General features: G+C 47.3%; 1 protein-coding gene across 3 annotated transcripts; it reads left to right on the top strand.

Annotated features, from left to right (window-relative positions):
• The first annotated feature begins 6,733 nt into the window (after positions 1-6,733).
• Positions 6,734-15,553, top strand: FOXR1 (forkhead box R1). Of its 3 annotated transcripts, none has more exons than XM_038535508.1 (6): positions 6,734-6,936; positions 12,840-12,914; positions 13,003-13,256; positions 13,497-13,723; positions 14,770-15,008; positions 15,477-15,553. In XM_038535508.1, the coding sequence occupies exons 1-6, from the start codon at positions 6,876-6,878 to the stop codon at positions 15,503-15,505; spliced, it is 885 nt and encodes a 294-aa protein (XP_038391436.1). In that variant the 5' UTR covers positions 6,734-6,875; the 3' UTR covers positions 15,506-15,553. The 3 variants fall into 3 exon arrangements, with proteins under 3 accessions (XP_038391436.1, XP_038391434.1, XP_038391435.1); XM_038535506.1 differs by lacking the exon at positions 6,734-6,936 and adding an exon at positions 12,453-12,669; XM_038535507.1 differs by lacking the exon at positions 6,734-6,936 and adding an exon at positions 12,456-12,695.
• The last annotated feature ends 2,283 nt before the right edge of the window (positions 15,554-17,836 follow it).

Genomic DNA, 17,836 nt, shown 5'->3' with positions numbered 1-17,836 from the left:
TCTGCCCTGTGTTTCCCTTCTGTGAGCTCCACCTGGATGGGGACAGGACCTACATCAGGCAGCAGAGGCTCCCAGGCCCCTCCCTACCCCACAACCCAGAGCTGCTTCCGAAGGAGGCAGGAAGGCCTAGATGAGATTAGCAGCAGGAGTCAAGAGTTCTCAGACCACACCTGGGCTGTGGGTTTTGCAACCCTCCATCCTCCACAGCAGGCAGCAGGCCACCCTCCAGGGCTTGGTGCCCTCTGTGGGAGGGTCTAGAGGCCAAAGGTCTTGGGATATTGGGAGAGCTAAAGGAAGTCCTGGGGAAAGGGGTACAGGCTCTGACTGGGGACAAAGAGGGCCACCAGGGTGACACCTTGGACAGGGTGCTAGGGATGGGAGAAGTGGAGAATAGGCTAAGGGGCCTGGAGGAGGAAGCAGAAGTGAAAGAATCCTGGGTGCGGGGAAACGAGAGTGGTACAATCTGGTAGCTGAGGGAAAAGAACAGGAGTGGTCCCCTTTCCCGTACATATCCCTTGTAAGGATCAGTGACCTTTGTATTGATCTTAGGGGAGACACCAGGATCTTTAAGGCGACAACTATCAAGGTCTCTTGACAACTACCAGGTCTCTCCTCTAACTGCCCCTCTGTTCTCACTGTGTTCTCTCTGATGTCCTGTGTTCCTTCTTGCCTCAGGGCCTTTGCACAGACTTTCTCTCAATCTGAAAGAAAGAAAAGAAAAGAAAAGAAAAGAAAAGAAAAGAAAAGAAAAGAAAAGAAAGAAAAGAAAAGAAAAGGAAAGAAAAGAAAAGAAAAGAGAAGGGATGAACACTGGACTGAACACTTCTTTGTCTGGGTGGGCCTAACAGAGCTAAGGCCTGAAGTCAGGAGAGACTGGCAGGGAGATGTGCCCTGCGGAGAGAATGGTCTGGACTGTGCTTCCCTGCCTAATCACACCAGCCAAGGGGACATGGGAGCCCAACCTCAGGCCAGGGGAAGAGCATCAGATTGGGAGCCAAAGTGCACTGCACACTGGATTCAACCAGGGGACTTTAAAAAACTCCAATACGGGGATCCCTGGGTGGCTCAGTGGTTTGGCGCCTGCCTTTGGCCCAGGGCGCAATCCTGGAGACCCGGGATCGAGTCCCATGTCAGGCTCCCAGCATGGAGCCTGCTTCTCCCTCTGCCTGTGTCTCTGCGTGTCTCTCTCTCTCTCTTTCTCTCTCTCTCTCTGCCTATCACGAATAGGTAAATAAAATCTTTTTAAAAATAAAAAAAAAATAAAAAAGTCCAACACCTAAGCCATACCCCACACCAGAATCAGAATGACTGGGGTGGCAACCAGGCATTAGTATCTTTTCAAGATCCCCAGGAGGTTCCTATGTGAGCCGAAGTTTGGAACTTATCCATATAAACATTTTTTTAAATTGTGGGGAAATATACATAACATGAAATTTACTATTTTAATCATTTCTGTACATTCAGTTCCGTGGCATTAAACACATTCCCATTGCTGGGCGACCGCCACCAGCATCATCTCCAGTACTTTTTCAGTATCCCAAAGAGAAATTCTGTACCCATTCCCTCCTCCTGCCAACCCTTATCAACCACCATTCCACTTTCTGTCTCTACGAATTTGGCCCTTCTAGGTATCTAATTAAAGTGGAATTGTGCACAATTTGTCTTTCTGTGTCTGGTTTATTTCACCTGGCACAATATTTCCTAGGTTCATCTGTGTTGTGGCCTGTGCCCAAGCATTTTTTTAATTTATTTTTTAATTCATTTTTAAGGCTAAATAATATGCCATTATATGTAGAGAACACATTCGTTTATGCATTCACCTGCTGATGGACATTTGTGTTGTTTCTACCTTTTAGTTATTGTACAAACACCTGTTCAGGTCTATGCACTCAGTACTTTTGGGTGTATACCCAGAAGTGGAATGGCTAGATCATGTGGTGATTCTGTTTAATTTTTTGAGGAACCATTATACCATTTTCCACAGGCCCGCACCATTTTACATTCTCACTGGCAATGCACCAGGGTTCTAATTTCTCCATATCCTCATCAACTCTTATTATTATTTTCTGCATTTTATTTATTTGTTTTTATGATAGCCATCCCAATGGATGTGAAGTAGTATTTCTTTATAGTTTTCATTCGCATTTCCCTAATGATTAGTGATGTTGAGAATCTTTTCACGTCGTTATTGGGACATTAGTATACCTTTTTTTTTTTTAAAGATTTTATTTATTTATTCATGAGAGACACAGGCAGAGGGAGAAGCAGGCTCCATGCAGGGAGCCCGATGCGGGACTGGATCCCGGGTCTCCAGGATCACGCCCTGGGCTGCAGGCAGCGCTAAACCGCTGAGCCACCCGGGCTGCTCTGCCTCTTTTTAAATTGAGTGTATGTGTGAATTGTAGTTCTTTATATATTATGGATAGTAATGTCTTATAGGATATATGACTTGTATGATAAAACATTTTTAAATGGTAGACTGATTTGAAAAGGCCTATTGAAGAGCAAATGTATTACAATAATTTTGGGGGGGCAGTCCCGGTGGCACAGCGGTTTAGCACCATTGCAGCCGGGGTGTGATCCTGGAGACTCAGGATCGAGTCCTGCATCGGGCTCCCCACATGGAGCCTGCTTCTCCCTCTGCCTGTGTCTCTCTGCCTCTCTCTCTCTCTCTCTCTTTCTCTCTCTGTCTCTCATGAATAAATAAATAAAATCTTTTAAAAAAAATAATTTTTGACAAAACAAAAATGAAACACCCATATGGAAAAATTTTGGAAGCATATATGCCAAAATGCAATTACTATCTCTGATTGATACAAAGAATGATTTTTTTCTTTATTGTTGCTCCTTTTCCATTTTTTAAAAAAAGATTTATTTATTTATTAATGAGAGACACATACACACACACACAGAGGCAGAGACATAGACACAGGCAGAGGGAGAAGCAGGCTCCCCCCAGGGAGCCAGATGCAGGACTCAATCCGGGATCCTGGGATCATGACCTGAGCCAAAGGCAGGTGCCCAACTGCTGAGCCCCCAGGCATCTCTCCTTTTGTGTTTTCTATATTTCCAACTTTTCTGCTTCAAGCATGTTTTTTTTCTATTTAAATTCTTAAAAATTGTTTTTAAAGATTTTGTTCATTTATGAGAGAGAGTGCATGCAAGCTGGGGAGGGGCAGAGGGAGAGGGACAAGCAGACTCCCCGCTGAGCAGGGACCCTGATGTGGAGCTCCATCCCAGGACCCTGAGGTCACAGCCTGAGCCGAAGTCAGATGCTTAACCAACTGAGCCACCCCTTATTTTATTTTTTTAAAGTAATCTCCACACCAATGTGGGGCTCAAACTCAACCCAGAGGGATCAAGATGCTCTACCCACTAAGCCATCCAGGTTACCCAAACATAAATTATTTTTACAATTAGAGAATTAGGGACGCCTGGGTGACTCAGTGGTTGAGCAACTGCCTTCGGCCCCGGGCATGATCCTGGAGTCCCAGGATCGAGTCCCACATCGGGTTCCCTGCGTGGAGCCTGCTTCTCTCTCTGCCTATGTCTCTGCCTTTCTCTCTCTCTGTGTGCCTCTCATGAATAAATAAAATCTTAAAAAAAACAATTAGAGATATTAGCATTAAAATTACTATTATTGGTATTAAAGGTAGAGTCCTAGCAAATTTTTAAAAGGGAAGCTGTTGTTTTCACTGTAGTTAAAAAAACATTTATTGAGGTATCCTCAAAGTTCCTGGTCTATTAGACAAGCCACAGGTAGCACAGTACAGGATGCATGGGATCTGACAGGGAGCCCAGATGCCCAGAAGAACCAAAGGGGGCTAGTTTACCCACTGGTCAAATCTGGGACAATTTTAGAATTATAGAATTTTATAATAATTATAGTAAGTTGTTATAATTAATAATTATAAATAATGCACTCTAAGAATCCTTTGGATCCATACTGACAACAAACAAGTATGAGATAAGGGGGTGCCTGGCTGGCTCAGTTGGTGGAGCATGCGACTCTTGACCTCAAGGTTGTAAGTTCAAGCCCCATATTGAGTGTAGAAGTTACTTAAAATCCCAACCTCTTGGAAGTTAAAAAATAAATAAATAGGGGCACCTGGGTGGCTTAGTCAGTTAAACATCTGCCTTCAGCTCAGGTCATGATCTCGCGGTTCTGGGATGGAACCCCACAATAGGCTCCCTGCTCAGCAGGGAGTCTGCTTTTCATCTGCCCCTCTCCTCCCTTGCTCATGCTTTCCTCTCTCTCTCAAATAAATAAAATCTTAAAAATAAATTAATTAATTTAATTGAATAAGGGGCACCTGGGTGGCCTAGTTGAGTGTCTGCCTTTGGCTCAGGTCATAATCACAGGGTCCTGGGATCCGGCCTGAATTGGGCCCCATGTTTGGCTCCTCACTTGGTGGGGATCCTGCTTCTCCCTCTGTCCCTCCCCCTGGCTTGTGTTCCTTCTCTCTTTCTCTCTCTCAAATAAATAAATGAAATCTTAAAAAAAATAACAGGGGCACCTGGGTGGCTCAGTGGTTGAGCGTCTCCTTTCAGCTCAGGTCATGATTCCGAGGTCCTCAAATCGAGTTCCGCATCAAGCTCCTGCAGCGAGCCTGCTTCTCCCTCTGTCTATGTCTCTGCCTCTCTCTCTGTGTCTCTCATGAATAAATGAATAAAATCTTTAAAATAAGTAAAGTCTTTACAAAAATAGGGGTACCTGGGTGGCGCAGTTCGGTTGAGCATGATTCTTGGTTTCCGCTCAGGGTCCTGAACCTGAGCCCTGCATTAGGCTTGTTGCGCAACAGGGAGTCCACTTAAGATTCTTCTCCTTCTCCTTCTGCTCCTCTCTATCTCTCTCTCTCTCAATAAATAAATAAATCTTTAAAAATATATGAGATACAGAAAAGCTCTTCCTTATAATAGAATGTCAATTAAATGATGAATTTAGAGAAATAATTTTTTTTAATTTTTATTTATTTATGATAGTCACAGAGAGAGAGAGACAGAGAGAGAGAGAGAGGCAGAGACATAGGCAGAGGGAGAAGCGGGCTCCATGCACCGGGAGCCCGACGTGGGATTCGATTCCTGGTCTCCAGGATCGCGCCCTGGGCCAAAGGCAGGCACTAAACCACTGTGCCACCCAGGGTTCCATAGAGAAATCATTTTACATTCATCATAGAAATGATTGATTCTGGCAAAAATTATAAATGGATATTAGAATTAATGGGCCTAACCTTGATGAGGAATAGGATTTTTTTTTTAAGTTTTTTTTTTCAGAACAGGATTTTATTTTTTTTTAAATAAAGATTTAAGTAATCCCTACACCCAAGGTAGGGCTCAAACTCACAACCCTGTGATCAAGAGTCACATGCTCCCTCGACTGAGCCAGCCAGGTGCCCTGAGGAATAGGATTGTAGATCAAAGTATCTTCCCACAAATTACTTACTAATTACAAAAGAGAGAGAGCAGGGGGGAAAAAGGTAACTACCCTTGAGAAACCTGGTGGATACCACTAAACCAAGTGATTGAAGTTAACATCACTTGAATAATAAGAAACACTGGCATCGCATGCCTCTTGATGTGAGTGACTGAGAAGGAAGCAACATTTCATGTGATATTCTTGTCCAAAATGCACAAGTCTAATTAGGAGGAAACATCAGACAAACCCAAACTAAGGGACGTTTTACAAAATAAATGGCCTGTATTCTTCCCCAAATGTCAATGTTGTGAAAGATTTAAAAGGCTGAGAAACTGCTCAGGATGAAAGGAAGACAAAAGGAGTGCCTGGGTGGCTCAGTCAGTAAAGCGTCTGCCTTCAGCTCTGGTCAAGATCCCAGGGTCCTGGGATGGAGCCCCACATGCAGCTCGCTGTCCAGTGGGGAGTCTGCTTCTCCCTCTCCCTCTGCCCTGCCCCCCCCATGCTCACTATCTCAAATAAATAAATAAAATCTTAAAAAAAAAAAAAAGGAGGACAAAGGCTTGTAGGTGAAATGCAATGCATGAGCCTGAATCAGATCCTAGACCAGAGAGCAAATGTATACAAAGGGTGTCATTGGGACAATTAGTGAAATTTGAATAAAATCTGTATGTTAAATATAGTATTGAGTCAATGTTAAATTTTCTGATTTTGATAATGTTCTCATTTCTGGTTTTCTGGTTATGTATGCCAATATCCCTGCTTTTAGGAAATACACACGGAAGTATTTATGGGTAAAGGGGCATTAAGGTCTGCAAATTAGTCTTAGTTCAGAAAAAATAATCAGTGTCTCGTATACGGAGAGAAAAATTAAAATGTGATAAAATGTTAATACTTGGCGTCATTGGTGGATTACAGGATCCAGGGATACAGGAATTTTTATACTATTCTTGGGACTTTTCTGTAAATTTGAAATGATTAAAAGCAAAACAAAACAAAACAAAAACCCCAAACCCACCCTCCAATCCTATCTCCACCAAGTACTACGGGTGAGATCTTGGCTAAGCCGTAAAATCTATCAGAACGTCTAGAAAGTAGCTATTAATGCGACCACGGGGTCGGTCGTCAGTGGTCCAGAAACTTAGTAAACGCAGGAAGAGCTTCGTGCAAACGCCGAGCGGGAAGAGGACCTGGCGCCCTTCCCTTCGGGCCCCCCGGGCCCCCATAAAAGCGTCGAGGGCAGAGGCGCGAGGTGGCGGGAGCAGCGGGTGCAGGCCGCGGCGAGGCGTCAAACTGGAGCCGCCCCGCACCTGAGCGGGCCGCGCCGCGCCGGGCCCAGGAAGCCGCGGAGCCTCCAGCCTCTGCCCGGGACCTGCCCTCCCCGACGGTGGACCTCAGGCTCCGGCACCGCGACCTCTGGGCCAGCCTCCATGGCCAGGTCCCGGGCTTGCTGGACTGGGACATGGGCAATGAGTCCTTCCTGGCCTTCACCACGGCGCACCTGCCCCTGGCCGAGCAGAACCGTGAGCGCGGGCCGTGGGGGAGGGGCGCGGCGGGGGGGGGGGCGGGGCGCTCGGCCCCCCAGGACCCCTGGGACCCCGCGGGCCGGCCCGGAGCCGCCGGCGGCCTTGGGGTCCCACGCCCCTGGGCGGAGTGGGCGCCCCCTCCCCTGCCCCCACCGTGGGGGAGCGGAACGCGGGGCTGGGGGGGGAGAGCCCACGGGGTGGGCGCGGGTCCAGCAGCCACCTGCCACCCCGCCGCACCCCTCACTGTGTCCCAGAACCTTCTAGGCCTCGCCAAGCCCCCTTTCCCAGGCGCCTACCGCCGTTGGGCACGCCACACATTTTTGAGTCGTTGTTCTGTTTCTTAAAAAAGCTACCAGTTTTGCTGGAGCTGAAGCCCCCCTCTTAGTACACTGGCCGATACCGAAAGGCGCTCAATATTTGCTGAACGGTCGTGCTTTTTTTTTTTTTTTTTTTTAAAGGACTTTTGGCGGGGGTGGGGGGACCTGGAGGGCAGAGGGAGGTGATTACCTCGTGGTACATTATGGCCATCTGTTTGGGCAAGGTGCTTGGATTAACCATTGTCCTGGTTCAATGCACCACCCCCGCCTTCCATCACCTCCCACAGTCCCACGTATCTACCCTTAATTGGGCTTGGTTTTGTTTTGTTTTTAAATTCGTAAGAGACATAGGCAGAGGGAGAAGCAGGCTCCTCTGAGAGCCCCATGCGAGGCTCCACCGGGGACCCCGGGATCACGACCTGAGTGGAAGGCAGATGCTCTAGTGCTGAGCCACCCAGGCGTCCCCACCCTCATTGTTTTAATGTCTTTAGATAGGTGTATCTTTGAGAACTCTTTAACATTATTTTATGTTTATAGATGACCTTAATTAATGCTCCTTGTTTTTTTTTGTGTGTGTGTGTGTTTTTTTTTTTTTTTTTTTGCCTGCTTCCATTGTTTTTTAGAGCTACTCTGGTTGCTGAACAAATATCTGATTATTTCCCATAGTGCAGTGATATTCTGTCATCTGCATATACTATCTTTTGCATTTTAGTTCTCCTTTGGCTCTAACTCTCTGCCACTATAAGTAATGCTAAGAATTCCTATATCTTCATTGATTAAGAAATATTTATTGAGCACCTCCAATTTGCAGGTGATGTTCTAGACACTGGTGATCTATAACAAACAAAACAGACAAGTCTAAATATTTTATTTCTTTTTTCATGAGAGACACAGAGAGACAGAGGCAGAGGGAGAAGCAGGCTCCATGCAGGAGCCTAATGCGGTACTCAATCTCTGAACCCCAGGATCATGACCTGAGCCAAAGGCAGATGTTCAACTGCTGAGCTACCCAGACGCCCCTGGCTGCAGTTTTGTGTTTTTTTTTTTTAAGATTTTATTTATTTATTCATGACAGAGGCAGAGACACAAGCAGAGGGAGAAGCAGGCTCCATGCAGGGAGCCCGACCTGGGACTCCATCCCAGGTCTCCAGGATCACACCCCATGCAGAAGGCGGCGCTAAACGGCTGAGCCACCGGGCTGCCCCCCCCCCCTTTTTTTTTTTTTGGCTGCAGTTTTAAATAGGGTCATCAGGTTGGGTTTCCTTGGGAACATAATATTGGAGCAGAGTTGAGGAGGTGAGACAATGAGTCAAAAGGATATTTAGAGGAAAAGTTTCTCAGGCAGAAGAAATAGGGTAAAACTCCTAAGGAGGGAATATACCTAGAGTGTTTGAGGCACAGGAAGGAGGCCAGTGAAGCTGGGTCAAACTTAAATACAGAAGGAAGTTCAGAGGGTGTGGAGCAGAGATCCAGAAGAGCCTATGTTCCACTCTAAGAACCTTCGAGTTGATATTTTTTTTTCCTTCGAGTTCATTTTGAGTAAGAGGTGACATGGTTGAAAGGTTTTGAGCAAAGAAGTGATGTGATTCATGCTTCCCAAGTGTGTGACCCATGTAAAGGGGGCAAAGGGGGCTGGTACTTGGCTTGATGCTCTATCACTGTCTTGAGATTTTTAATTTTTGAGCAAGGAACCCTTCGTTTTCATTTGGCACTGGGCCCTGCAAATTATGTAACTGATGTTGCGTGATCTATATTCTAAAAAGATAGCTGTGGCTGTTGGGTGGAGGGTATATTATAAATTTGGAGATAAGAAGCCAGCAGCCTAGGCTGCTACTGTGATCCAGACAAGAGATGGTGGTAGGCTGGAGGGTCAGAGTGGTGGCAGAGACGGGAGAACCATCTGGATTCGCTGATGGATATGTAGTGTAAGAAAGTGAGACTGGAATCACTCCTCCAGGGACACCTGGGTGGCTCAGCAGTTGGACGTCTGCCTTCATTCAGCCCAGGGCATGATCCTGGAGTTCTGGGATCGAGTCCCACACTGGGCTCCTGCTTCTCCCTCTGCCTACGCCTCTGCCTCCCTGTGTGTGTCTCATGAAAAAATAAATAAAATCTTAAAAAAAAAAAATTCCTCCTCCAAAGTTTTGGCTGATTAAGTAAAAAAAATGGAGTGGCCTGATACTGAAACAGGAGAAGCTTCTGGTAGGACAGATTTAGGGAGGAAGATCAGGAATTCTGTTCAGGACATGCTGAGTTTGGCATACTTTTTAGATCTCCAAGTAAAAATGTTGAGTAAGCAGGTGAATATATAAGTCTGGAGTACTAGAGGGAGGTATATTTTGAGTCTTTGGTATGTGGGTAGCATTTAAGGAGTGAGGAAAAACCAAGCACGAGCCCTGGGGATATCCCATTGTAAAGATACTGGAGAGAAAAGAGATAACCAGCCAAAATTAAGCAAATGACCATTGAGAACCAAAACTGAGAAATCACGGTCTCCTGGAAGGAAGGGAAGAAAGCGTGTCAAGGAAGGAGTGGTCAGATGAGAGGACTAGCCCTTGGGAGGTCAGGTGTGAGGTATAAGGACAATTGGATTTAGCACAGCAGATGTCATTGGTGACCATGATGATGGTGGTTTGGGTGGGGTGGTAGAGATGAAAGCCTGATTGGGGGCACCTGGGTGGCTCAGCAGTTGAGCATCTGCCTTTGGCTCAGGTCATGATCCCAGGGTCCTGGGATGGAGTCCCACATCGGGCTCCCTGTGGGGAGCCTGCTCCTCCCTCTACCTATGTCTCTGCCTCTCTCTGCGAGTCTTATGAATAAATAAATTAATTAATTTAAAAAAAAGCCTGATTGGCAAGGTTTCAAGGGTGGAAGGAGAAGTGGAGATTGAAAGAAAAGGGGATTCTTTCTAGGGGTTCTGCCTCAAAGGAAAACACAGAGCACAGTGGCCTGGCACAGAAAATGGGTGCCAAAGAAGGTCTGTTCAATAAGATGAGAATTAACATCATACTTGAATGCTGATAAAAACAATCCAACAGACATACACACACCAAAAACAGTAAATAGAGGAGTGGTTGGTTGGAACATTGTCCTTGAGAAAGCATGAGGACATCTGTGCCAGGAAGGGAGGGATGTCCTTAAATAGTGATTGCATCTTTTTCTCATGAATGTCTAGTTTATTCTTTGATAGGTTAATTCCTAGATACTTTATACTTTTTTAAAAGGTTTTATTTATTCATGAAAGACACAGAGAGGGACAGAGACATAGGCAGAGGGAGAAGCAGGCTCCCTGCAGGGAGCCCAATGTGGGACTCAACCCAGGACCCCAGGATCACGCCCTGAGTGGAAGGGAGATGCTCAACCACTGAGCCACCCAGGCGCCCCATATACTTTATAATTTGATGCAACTGCAACCAAATAATATAATAATAAGTAATAGAAATTTCATTTTCCAGTTTCTTCATGCTGCTATGGAGGAACAGTGTTGATTAGTATGTTGTTCTTATATCCAGCAAACTTGCTAGGCCCTTATTGGTTCTTTTTTTTTTTTTTTAAGATTTTATTTATTTATTCATGAGAGACCGAGAGACAGAGACACAGGCAGAGGGAGAAGCAGGCTCCATGCAGGGAGACAACGTGGGACTCAATTCCAGGTCCCCAGTATCAGGCCCCGAGCCAAAGGTGGCACCAAACCGCTGAGCTACCTGCCCTTATTGGTTCTAATAATTTGTATATTTATTTTGTGTGGCTCTATAAATAATGATAGTATTGTTTTTTTCTTTCCAACTTTATATCTCTATTTTTTCCTCTTTTCAAATACTATGTTGAGCATTGTTAGCAATGTAATGGGCATCCTTTCTAATTACTGAGCTCTCCAACAGGTATATCATTATTTTCCAGATAAAAACCTAGATTCAACTGCAATATGATGACATTCCTGGGGTCCATGGAGGGGAGGTGAAAGTTATGGCCCCTAATCCCAAGGAGCCAGCATCGTGCCAAACAGATAGCTCTAATATACACTTGATATACTCTTAGCCCACCATGTAGACATTCATCCAGTTAAGCTGAGCTCCTACACCCATGTGCCAGGTAGTGAACAAGACAGACCTGGAGATAGACATTAAGCAAAGTAATTATGATAAAAATGTTTATTATGTGAGTGTTTTGGACAGGTAGTCAGAGAAGGCCTGCTTTAGAAAGATGTTTAAACAGAAACATGACAGGGGCACTTGGGTGACTCAGTCACTTGAGCATCTAACTTGTGATTTTGGCTCAGATCATGATCTCCTGGGTCAAGGGGATCAAGCCCCACATCGGGTTCCAGGCTCAGCAGAGAGTCTGCTTGAGATCTTCTCTCTCCCTCTCCCCTTACCCCCACTCGCTCTCACTCTCTCTCAAATAAATATATCTTAAAAAAACAAAATGGAAACATACTGGGTGACTAGCAGCTAACTAGGGCAGCGGGAAGAGGGAAGAGTGTTTCTGGCAAAGACAACAGCTTGTGGAAAGGCCTAGGATCTAGAGTGTGGTCTGTTAGAGATGTGGAGAGCCTGGGAGGAATGACAACACTGATGAGGAGCCAGGGCCTTCAAAACTATCTCAAGGAACTTCAGTGTGGCCCAAACATCATGGAAAGGCATCAAAAGTTTATAAGCAGAAGAATGACGAGATTGGATTAATATTTTAGGAAGCTGCTCCAACTGCAATAGGATTGAGTTAGAGAAACAGATAAACAGACCATTTGGGTTGTGGCTGGACTTGGGGATTGACTGAGTGTGGCTAGACCAGGAAGAGAAGAGTCAAGAACACTTCCGTGTGTTTGGCCTGAACGACTGGTTAGGTTGTAGTGTCACTTGCCTGAGACCAGGGATACAGGGGGAAGAGCTGGAAAATGGAGTTTAGTTTAAGAAATGTTGAGTTCAAAGGGCCAGTGTGTTGTTCAAGTAAAGACCTCCCATAGGGAGCTCTTTTGTTTTTTAAGGTTTATTTTATTTTATTTGAGAAAGAAAGCACACAAGAGAGGAGGAGAGGCAGAGGGAGAGGGAGAAGCAGGCTCAGCAGGGAGCCTGACATGGGGCTCTATCCCAGGACCCTAGGATCACGACCTGAGCCAAAGGCAGGCAGACTTTATTTATTTATTTATTTATTTATTTATTTATTTATTTATTTATTTATTTATTTATTTATGACAGAGAGACACACACACACACACAGGCAGAGGGAGAAGCAGGCTCCATGTAGGGAGCAAAGGCAGACATTTAACTGACTGAGCCCTACATGCACCCTCCCCTAGGCAGGTCTATTTATGGGCAAGCAGAGAAGCCTGAGTTAGAGATAAAGATTTGGAAGCTCTGAGTTGATAGATGGTGGCTGAAGTCACAGACGTTCATGAGATGGCTCAGGAGACCGTGTACGTGGAGAGAGGAGAATGAGGAGGTCAGAGAGGTCACGTGTGGTGTCCTATAGCCCTTGGGGCAGGGGACACAGCCAGATCCCAGAGACACTTCAAGGCCCTAGGACCTTGGGGCCACAGTGGAAATCCTAGGACACTTGACTCATTTCTGTCTTTCTTTTTGTCAGTTGCCAGATACAGACTCCGAATAGTTGAGCCACCAAAAGTGCCTGTGGAAGAAGCACCCAGCCCTGATGATGATGGTATGTAGAGGGTAGTGGGTCCCCTGGCCTGGCTGTGCGGCCCCAGGCCAGTGAGCTCTGGTGCACAATCTCCTTTTTCTCCACACAGGCCCAGCTCTTGAGCCCAACCTGTGGATGTGGGTAAACCCCAATATCGTGTTTCCCCCTGGAAAGCTGGAGGTCCCAGAATCTCCCAAGTGGGAGGATCTGCCGAGCACGCTTCCCTTCGCTCAGCCACCCCTGAAAGAGGAAGACTTCACCAACAGCTCTGAGACCACAGCAGTGGAGTCGCTGCCTTCCTCCAGCGAGCAGTCTCCTCCTCGGAAGCGGAAGCGGGTGGCTTCTTCCCCCAGCACCTGGGAGGTAGGGATTTCTGGGCCCGAGGGCTGGACTTGGGCTGGGCTTGGGCAGGCATAGGGATGATGCAGCAGAGAGGTCTGCTTGCTTAGGATAACTGAGAGTTAATGGGTTCAGAAGTTAGCCGCACCCTTGGGTTGGGGAGAAGCCCGGATGGTGGCCCTAGAGCACTCCCCCTCCCTGCCACTGCACCCCTGGAGTAGAGGCTGTGGAGTTAGGACCAGTTCCTACTCTGTGCTCCTCTAGCTCACAGAAGAGGAGGAGGCTGAGGACCAGGATGACAGCTCCTCTGTGGCCCTCCCGTCCCCTTACAAAAGGGCCCCCCTCCAGAGTCGGAGGCTCCGGCAAGCCAACAGCCAGGAGGGGAGGCTCTGGTCCCGGCCCCCCCTCAATTACTTCCACCTAATTGCACTGGCATTAAGAAACAGTTCCCCCTGTGGCCTCAACGTGCAACAGATCTACAGTTTCACTCGGTATGTGCCACGGGGGGCCCTGTGAGGAGGGGAAGGGGGGGTCAGGGCCCTTGGTCAGCTACTTTCCAACCTGCCAGTGGCCCTGGACTGCTGCCTTGGTTTGCCATGTGAGTCTGAAAGGAGAAATGTGTTCCCAGGCCTTCCTTCCCAGGCACTGCTTCTGGGTTGTCCCCAAACGTGTGTCCACATATCCCGTGTACAGGAAGATATCCATGTCCACCCTGTTCACATCTAAAACTCCAACCATTTTATTTTTTTTAAAGATTGTATTTATTTCTTAGAGAAAGAGAGCAGAGGGAAAGGGAGAGGCAGACTCCTCACTATTGTGGCTTGATCCCAAGACCCCAGGATCATAACATGATGCATAACTGAGCCACCCATTTTATACCTTAGTTCTTTAAAACATAAATTCATCTAGGTCAGAAATTCTCCCATCCTCCCTGTCAAGATTATCCAGTAGAAAGTCTGGTTTCCCCAACAGTTTCTCACATGCTTTCCCTTCGGGCTGGACTGACAGAGCTCCCTGCACACCCCCAGGGGCACCCAATCGAGAAGGGAGTCACATTTAGCTTTTTTTATTTTTTAGATTTTATTTATTTATTTGAGAGAAAGAGCACATGACCAGGGGGAGGGAAGAGGGAGAGGGAGAAACAGACTCCGTACTGAGCAGGGAGCCCAACGTGGGGCTCAGTCCCAGGACCCTGAGGTCATGACCTGAGCCGAAGGCAGAAGGCAGACACTTAACGGACTAAGCCACCCAGGCACCCTCATTCATTCATTCATTTATACAAATAAATAAATATTTTATTTATTTACTTATTCATGAGACACAGAGAGAGAGAGAGAGAGAGAGAGAGAGAGAGGGGCAGAGACACAGGCAGAGGGAGAAGCAGGCTCCATGCTGGGAGCCCGATGTGGGACTCGATCCTGGGTCTCCAGGATCCTGTCCTGGGCCGAAGGCGGCACTAAACCGCTGAGCCCCCCGGGGAGCCCCCACGGGATCCCCTGGAACTGTGCCTTTCCTGACCGTTCCTCCCTGTCCACAGACAACATTTCCCCTTTTTCCGGACGGCCCCGGAAGGCTGGAAGAATACCGTCCGCCACAACCTCTGCTTCCGAGACAGCTTTGAGAAGGTGCCGGTCAGCATGCAGAGTGGGGTGAGCCCGCGGCCCCGCTCCTGCCTCTGGAAGCTGACTGAGGAGGGACACCGCCGCTTTACCGAGGAGGCCCGTGCCCTGGCCTCCACCCGCCTGCAAAGTATCCAGCAGTGCATGAGCCAACCGGGTGAGCGGCCCTGTCACCGGAGGGGCCAGGGGAGGGGACCTGACCATCCTCACTTGAGGCTGAGTGTGCAGGGAAGGAGCCTGGGGCCCACCATGGGGCTGGGGGCGGGGGCGGGCAGCCCGGGGCACCGTCTGTAGGGAGGGAAGAGGATGGCAGTGGTGCCTGCCCCAGGTAGGACCCCACCCACACTGGCATGTACTTGAGGTCCAGGGGCCCGATGGAGAAACAACTGAGGTACACTTGACCCACAGCCCGCAGCCTAGGGAACTGGTGGCCACACTGCGAAAGAAGCACGGTATGGGTGGTGATGTGCAAAAGGGGGCTTTTTCTCTTTCTGGAGACCTGGTGCCATGGGGGCCTGGAGGGAGAAGTAGATTATCCGCTGTGAGATCCGGGCTGAGGGAACAGCAGCTGCGAAGGGCAGATAGGTTCTGCTGACTTTTTTTTTTTTTTTTTTTTTTCTTACAGATGTGATGCCCTTCCTCTTCGACCTTTAATTCAAGAAGCAGGAGTCAGCTCATCCCTTATTAAAGTTACCTGCAGCAGCCTGGTGTGTGTGTGTGGTCTCTGAGGATGGGGACAGGGTGGAGGTGGAGGGCAGCTCTGAGGCTGGCAGTGAACACCGCCAGTGCTGATAGATGCTCCAGAGGCAGTCGCCTGGTGTGCTGCAAAGGGAGCCTGAACTCTTCATTCCTCCAAGAAAGAAAATCCTCAACCCCCTTCAGGACCAATCCCCACTATTCTGGATGATGAGGATAGTCTTGGGAGGTGCTAGCTTGAAGCAGCCTGCCATCCACAGGAGGGGATGTAATCACCTGGGAGCAGTGGGAAGAAGCCTAAGGAACACATCACTTGGGGGGCAGTGGAAGGAGAGGCCCTCCTAGGAGGCCAAGAAGGAGCAGTGAGAAGGGTTAGAGGAAAGAATTTTTTTTTGGAAAAGGGGATGGTTGGGTTCGAGCCTCATTCCCCTCCATTTAACCATTTTGAACAAGGGGTGGGAGGTTGGAGCCAAGCTGCGGGCACCTCGCCTTGCTGTTCATCTCCATCATGCCCTGGGTAGAAGCCAGAGCACTGGCAGATCGAGAGTCCTTAGTGGGCAGCCGCAGCTTTCCTGGTGGCAGGAGCCAGTGTCCAGGTTGCCAGCCTTTGGTCCTAAGGGAGCATGGAGAAGCCCCAGACTAAGTGAGAAAGGAATGAGGTTTAAAGCTGCATCCAGATGCCCCAGACATTCAGACTGTGCTTGAAGACAATACTGAATTTCCCACAGGCCTGCGATGACCTTTCTCATTCCCTCTCCTGCTCTCCCCTCATCCCCTAGCAGGCTCGCAGGGAAACAGCTCCACTCTCAGAACCCAGGGCTGCAGATCTCCGTGCTGGAGGCATTTTGACCTTGAAGAATTGACCCTCATAACTCGGGTCATCGACCAGGAGTTCAGCTAAGAACCTAACTTGGTATTACACCTAAGCAGAGAGTATTTGTTGCATTATTTTAAGATTTCCCAAACTTTTCAGGAATGCAGCTAATCTGCAAAATAAAGGATGATTGTGTTTTTTATTTTTTTATTTTTTGGTCTGGAAGTTTACCAAGAAGTGTTTGCCACTTCAGAAAACCACTTCACTGATGGCAAAGGTGCTCTGATATCTAAGTCACCAATGGCACCTACCTGTATGAGTCTGTGTTTGTGTCTGCTGCACTTGCAGGGATTCTATGCGTTTAAACATATTTTGTCATTATATCAAGGCAGCCAATAAAGAGTATTTTCTTTTTTTTTTTAATTTTTATTTATTTATGATAGTCACACAGAGAGAGAGAGAGAGGCAGAGACATAGGCAGAGGGAGAAGCAGGCTCCATGCACTAGGAGCCCGACGTGGGATTCGATCCCGGGTCTCCAGGATTGCGCCCTGGGCCAAAGGCAGGCGCTAAACCGCTGTGCCACCCAGAGACCCCAAGAGTATTTTCAATAGTCATTTGAATTTCATCTCTTAAATATAAGCTCATCACTGTACGTATGTGCAAATTTCCAACTATCTTGTATTTTCAAGTATAGTTTTATCCATTGAAATACACTTCATAATTTCTATTTTTCTGTTATATTGCAGTGTAAACATATCAACCTTTTTTAAAATTACATGTGTTATGGTAAGTTATTTTTTTATCAGTAAGATTCAAGATGGTAAAGACAGTCTTTTTTCAAAAAAAATATTTATGAGAGAATGAGAGAGAGAGAGGCAGAGACACAGAGAGAGAAGCAGGCTCCATGCAGGGAACCCAATATGGGACTCGATCCCGGGACTCCAGGATTACGCACTGGGCCAAAGGCAGGAGCCAAACCGCTGAGCCACCCAGGGATCCCAGACAGTCTTTTTCTTTCTTTTTTAAAAATATTTTATTTATTTATTCATGAGACACACAGAGGCAGAGACACAGGCAGAGGCAGAAGCAGGCTCCATGCAGGAAGCCCAATGTGGGACTTGATCCCAGGACCCTGGGATAATGCCCTGAACCAAAGGCAGATGCTCAACCACTGAGCCACCCAGGCATCCCCAGTCTTTTTCTTTTAAAGATTTACATATTTATTTGAGAGAGAGAGAGTGTGGAGGGGAAAGGGGCAGAGGGGAGGGATAGAGAGAATCTCAAGCAGACTCCATGCTGAGTGCAGAGCCTGTCTTGGGGCTGGATCCCATGACCTGAGCTGAAACCTAGTCAGACACTCAACCCACTGCACCAGCCAGGCACCCCAAGATGGTAAAGATGGTCTTATAAAATATTTGCTCTATTCCTAGGGTGTTAAGGCCAGTGGGTAGAGAACCACTGAACCAAGCAACA

The sequence above is a fragment of the Canis lupus genome, chromosome 5 (genome assembly GCF_011100685.1).
Source record: "Canis lupus familiaris isolate Mischka breed German Shepherd chromosome 5, alternate assembly UU_Cfam_GSD_1.0, whole genome shotgun sequence".
Lineage (NCBI taxonomy): Eukaryota > Metazoa > Chordata > Mammalia > Carnivora > Canidae > Canis > Canis lupus.
The sequence above is the reverse complement of the archived record's forward strand: the minus strand, read 5'-3'. Positions and strand labels throughout refer to the sequence as shown.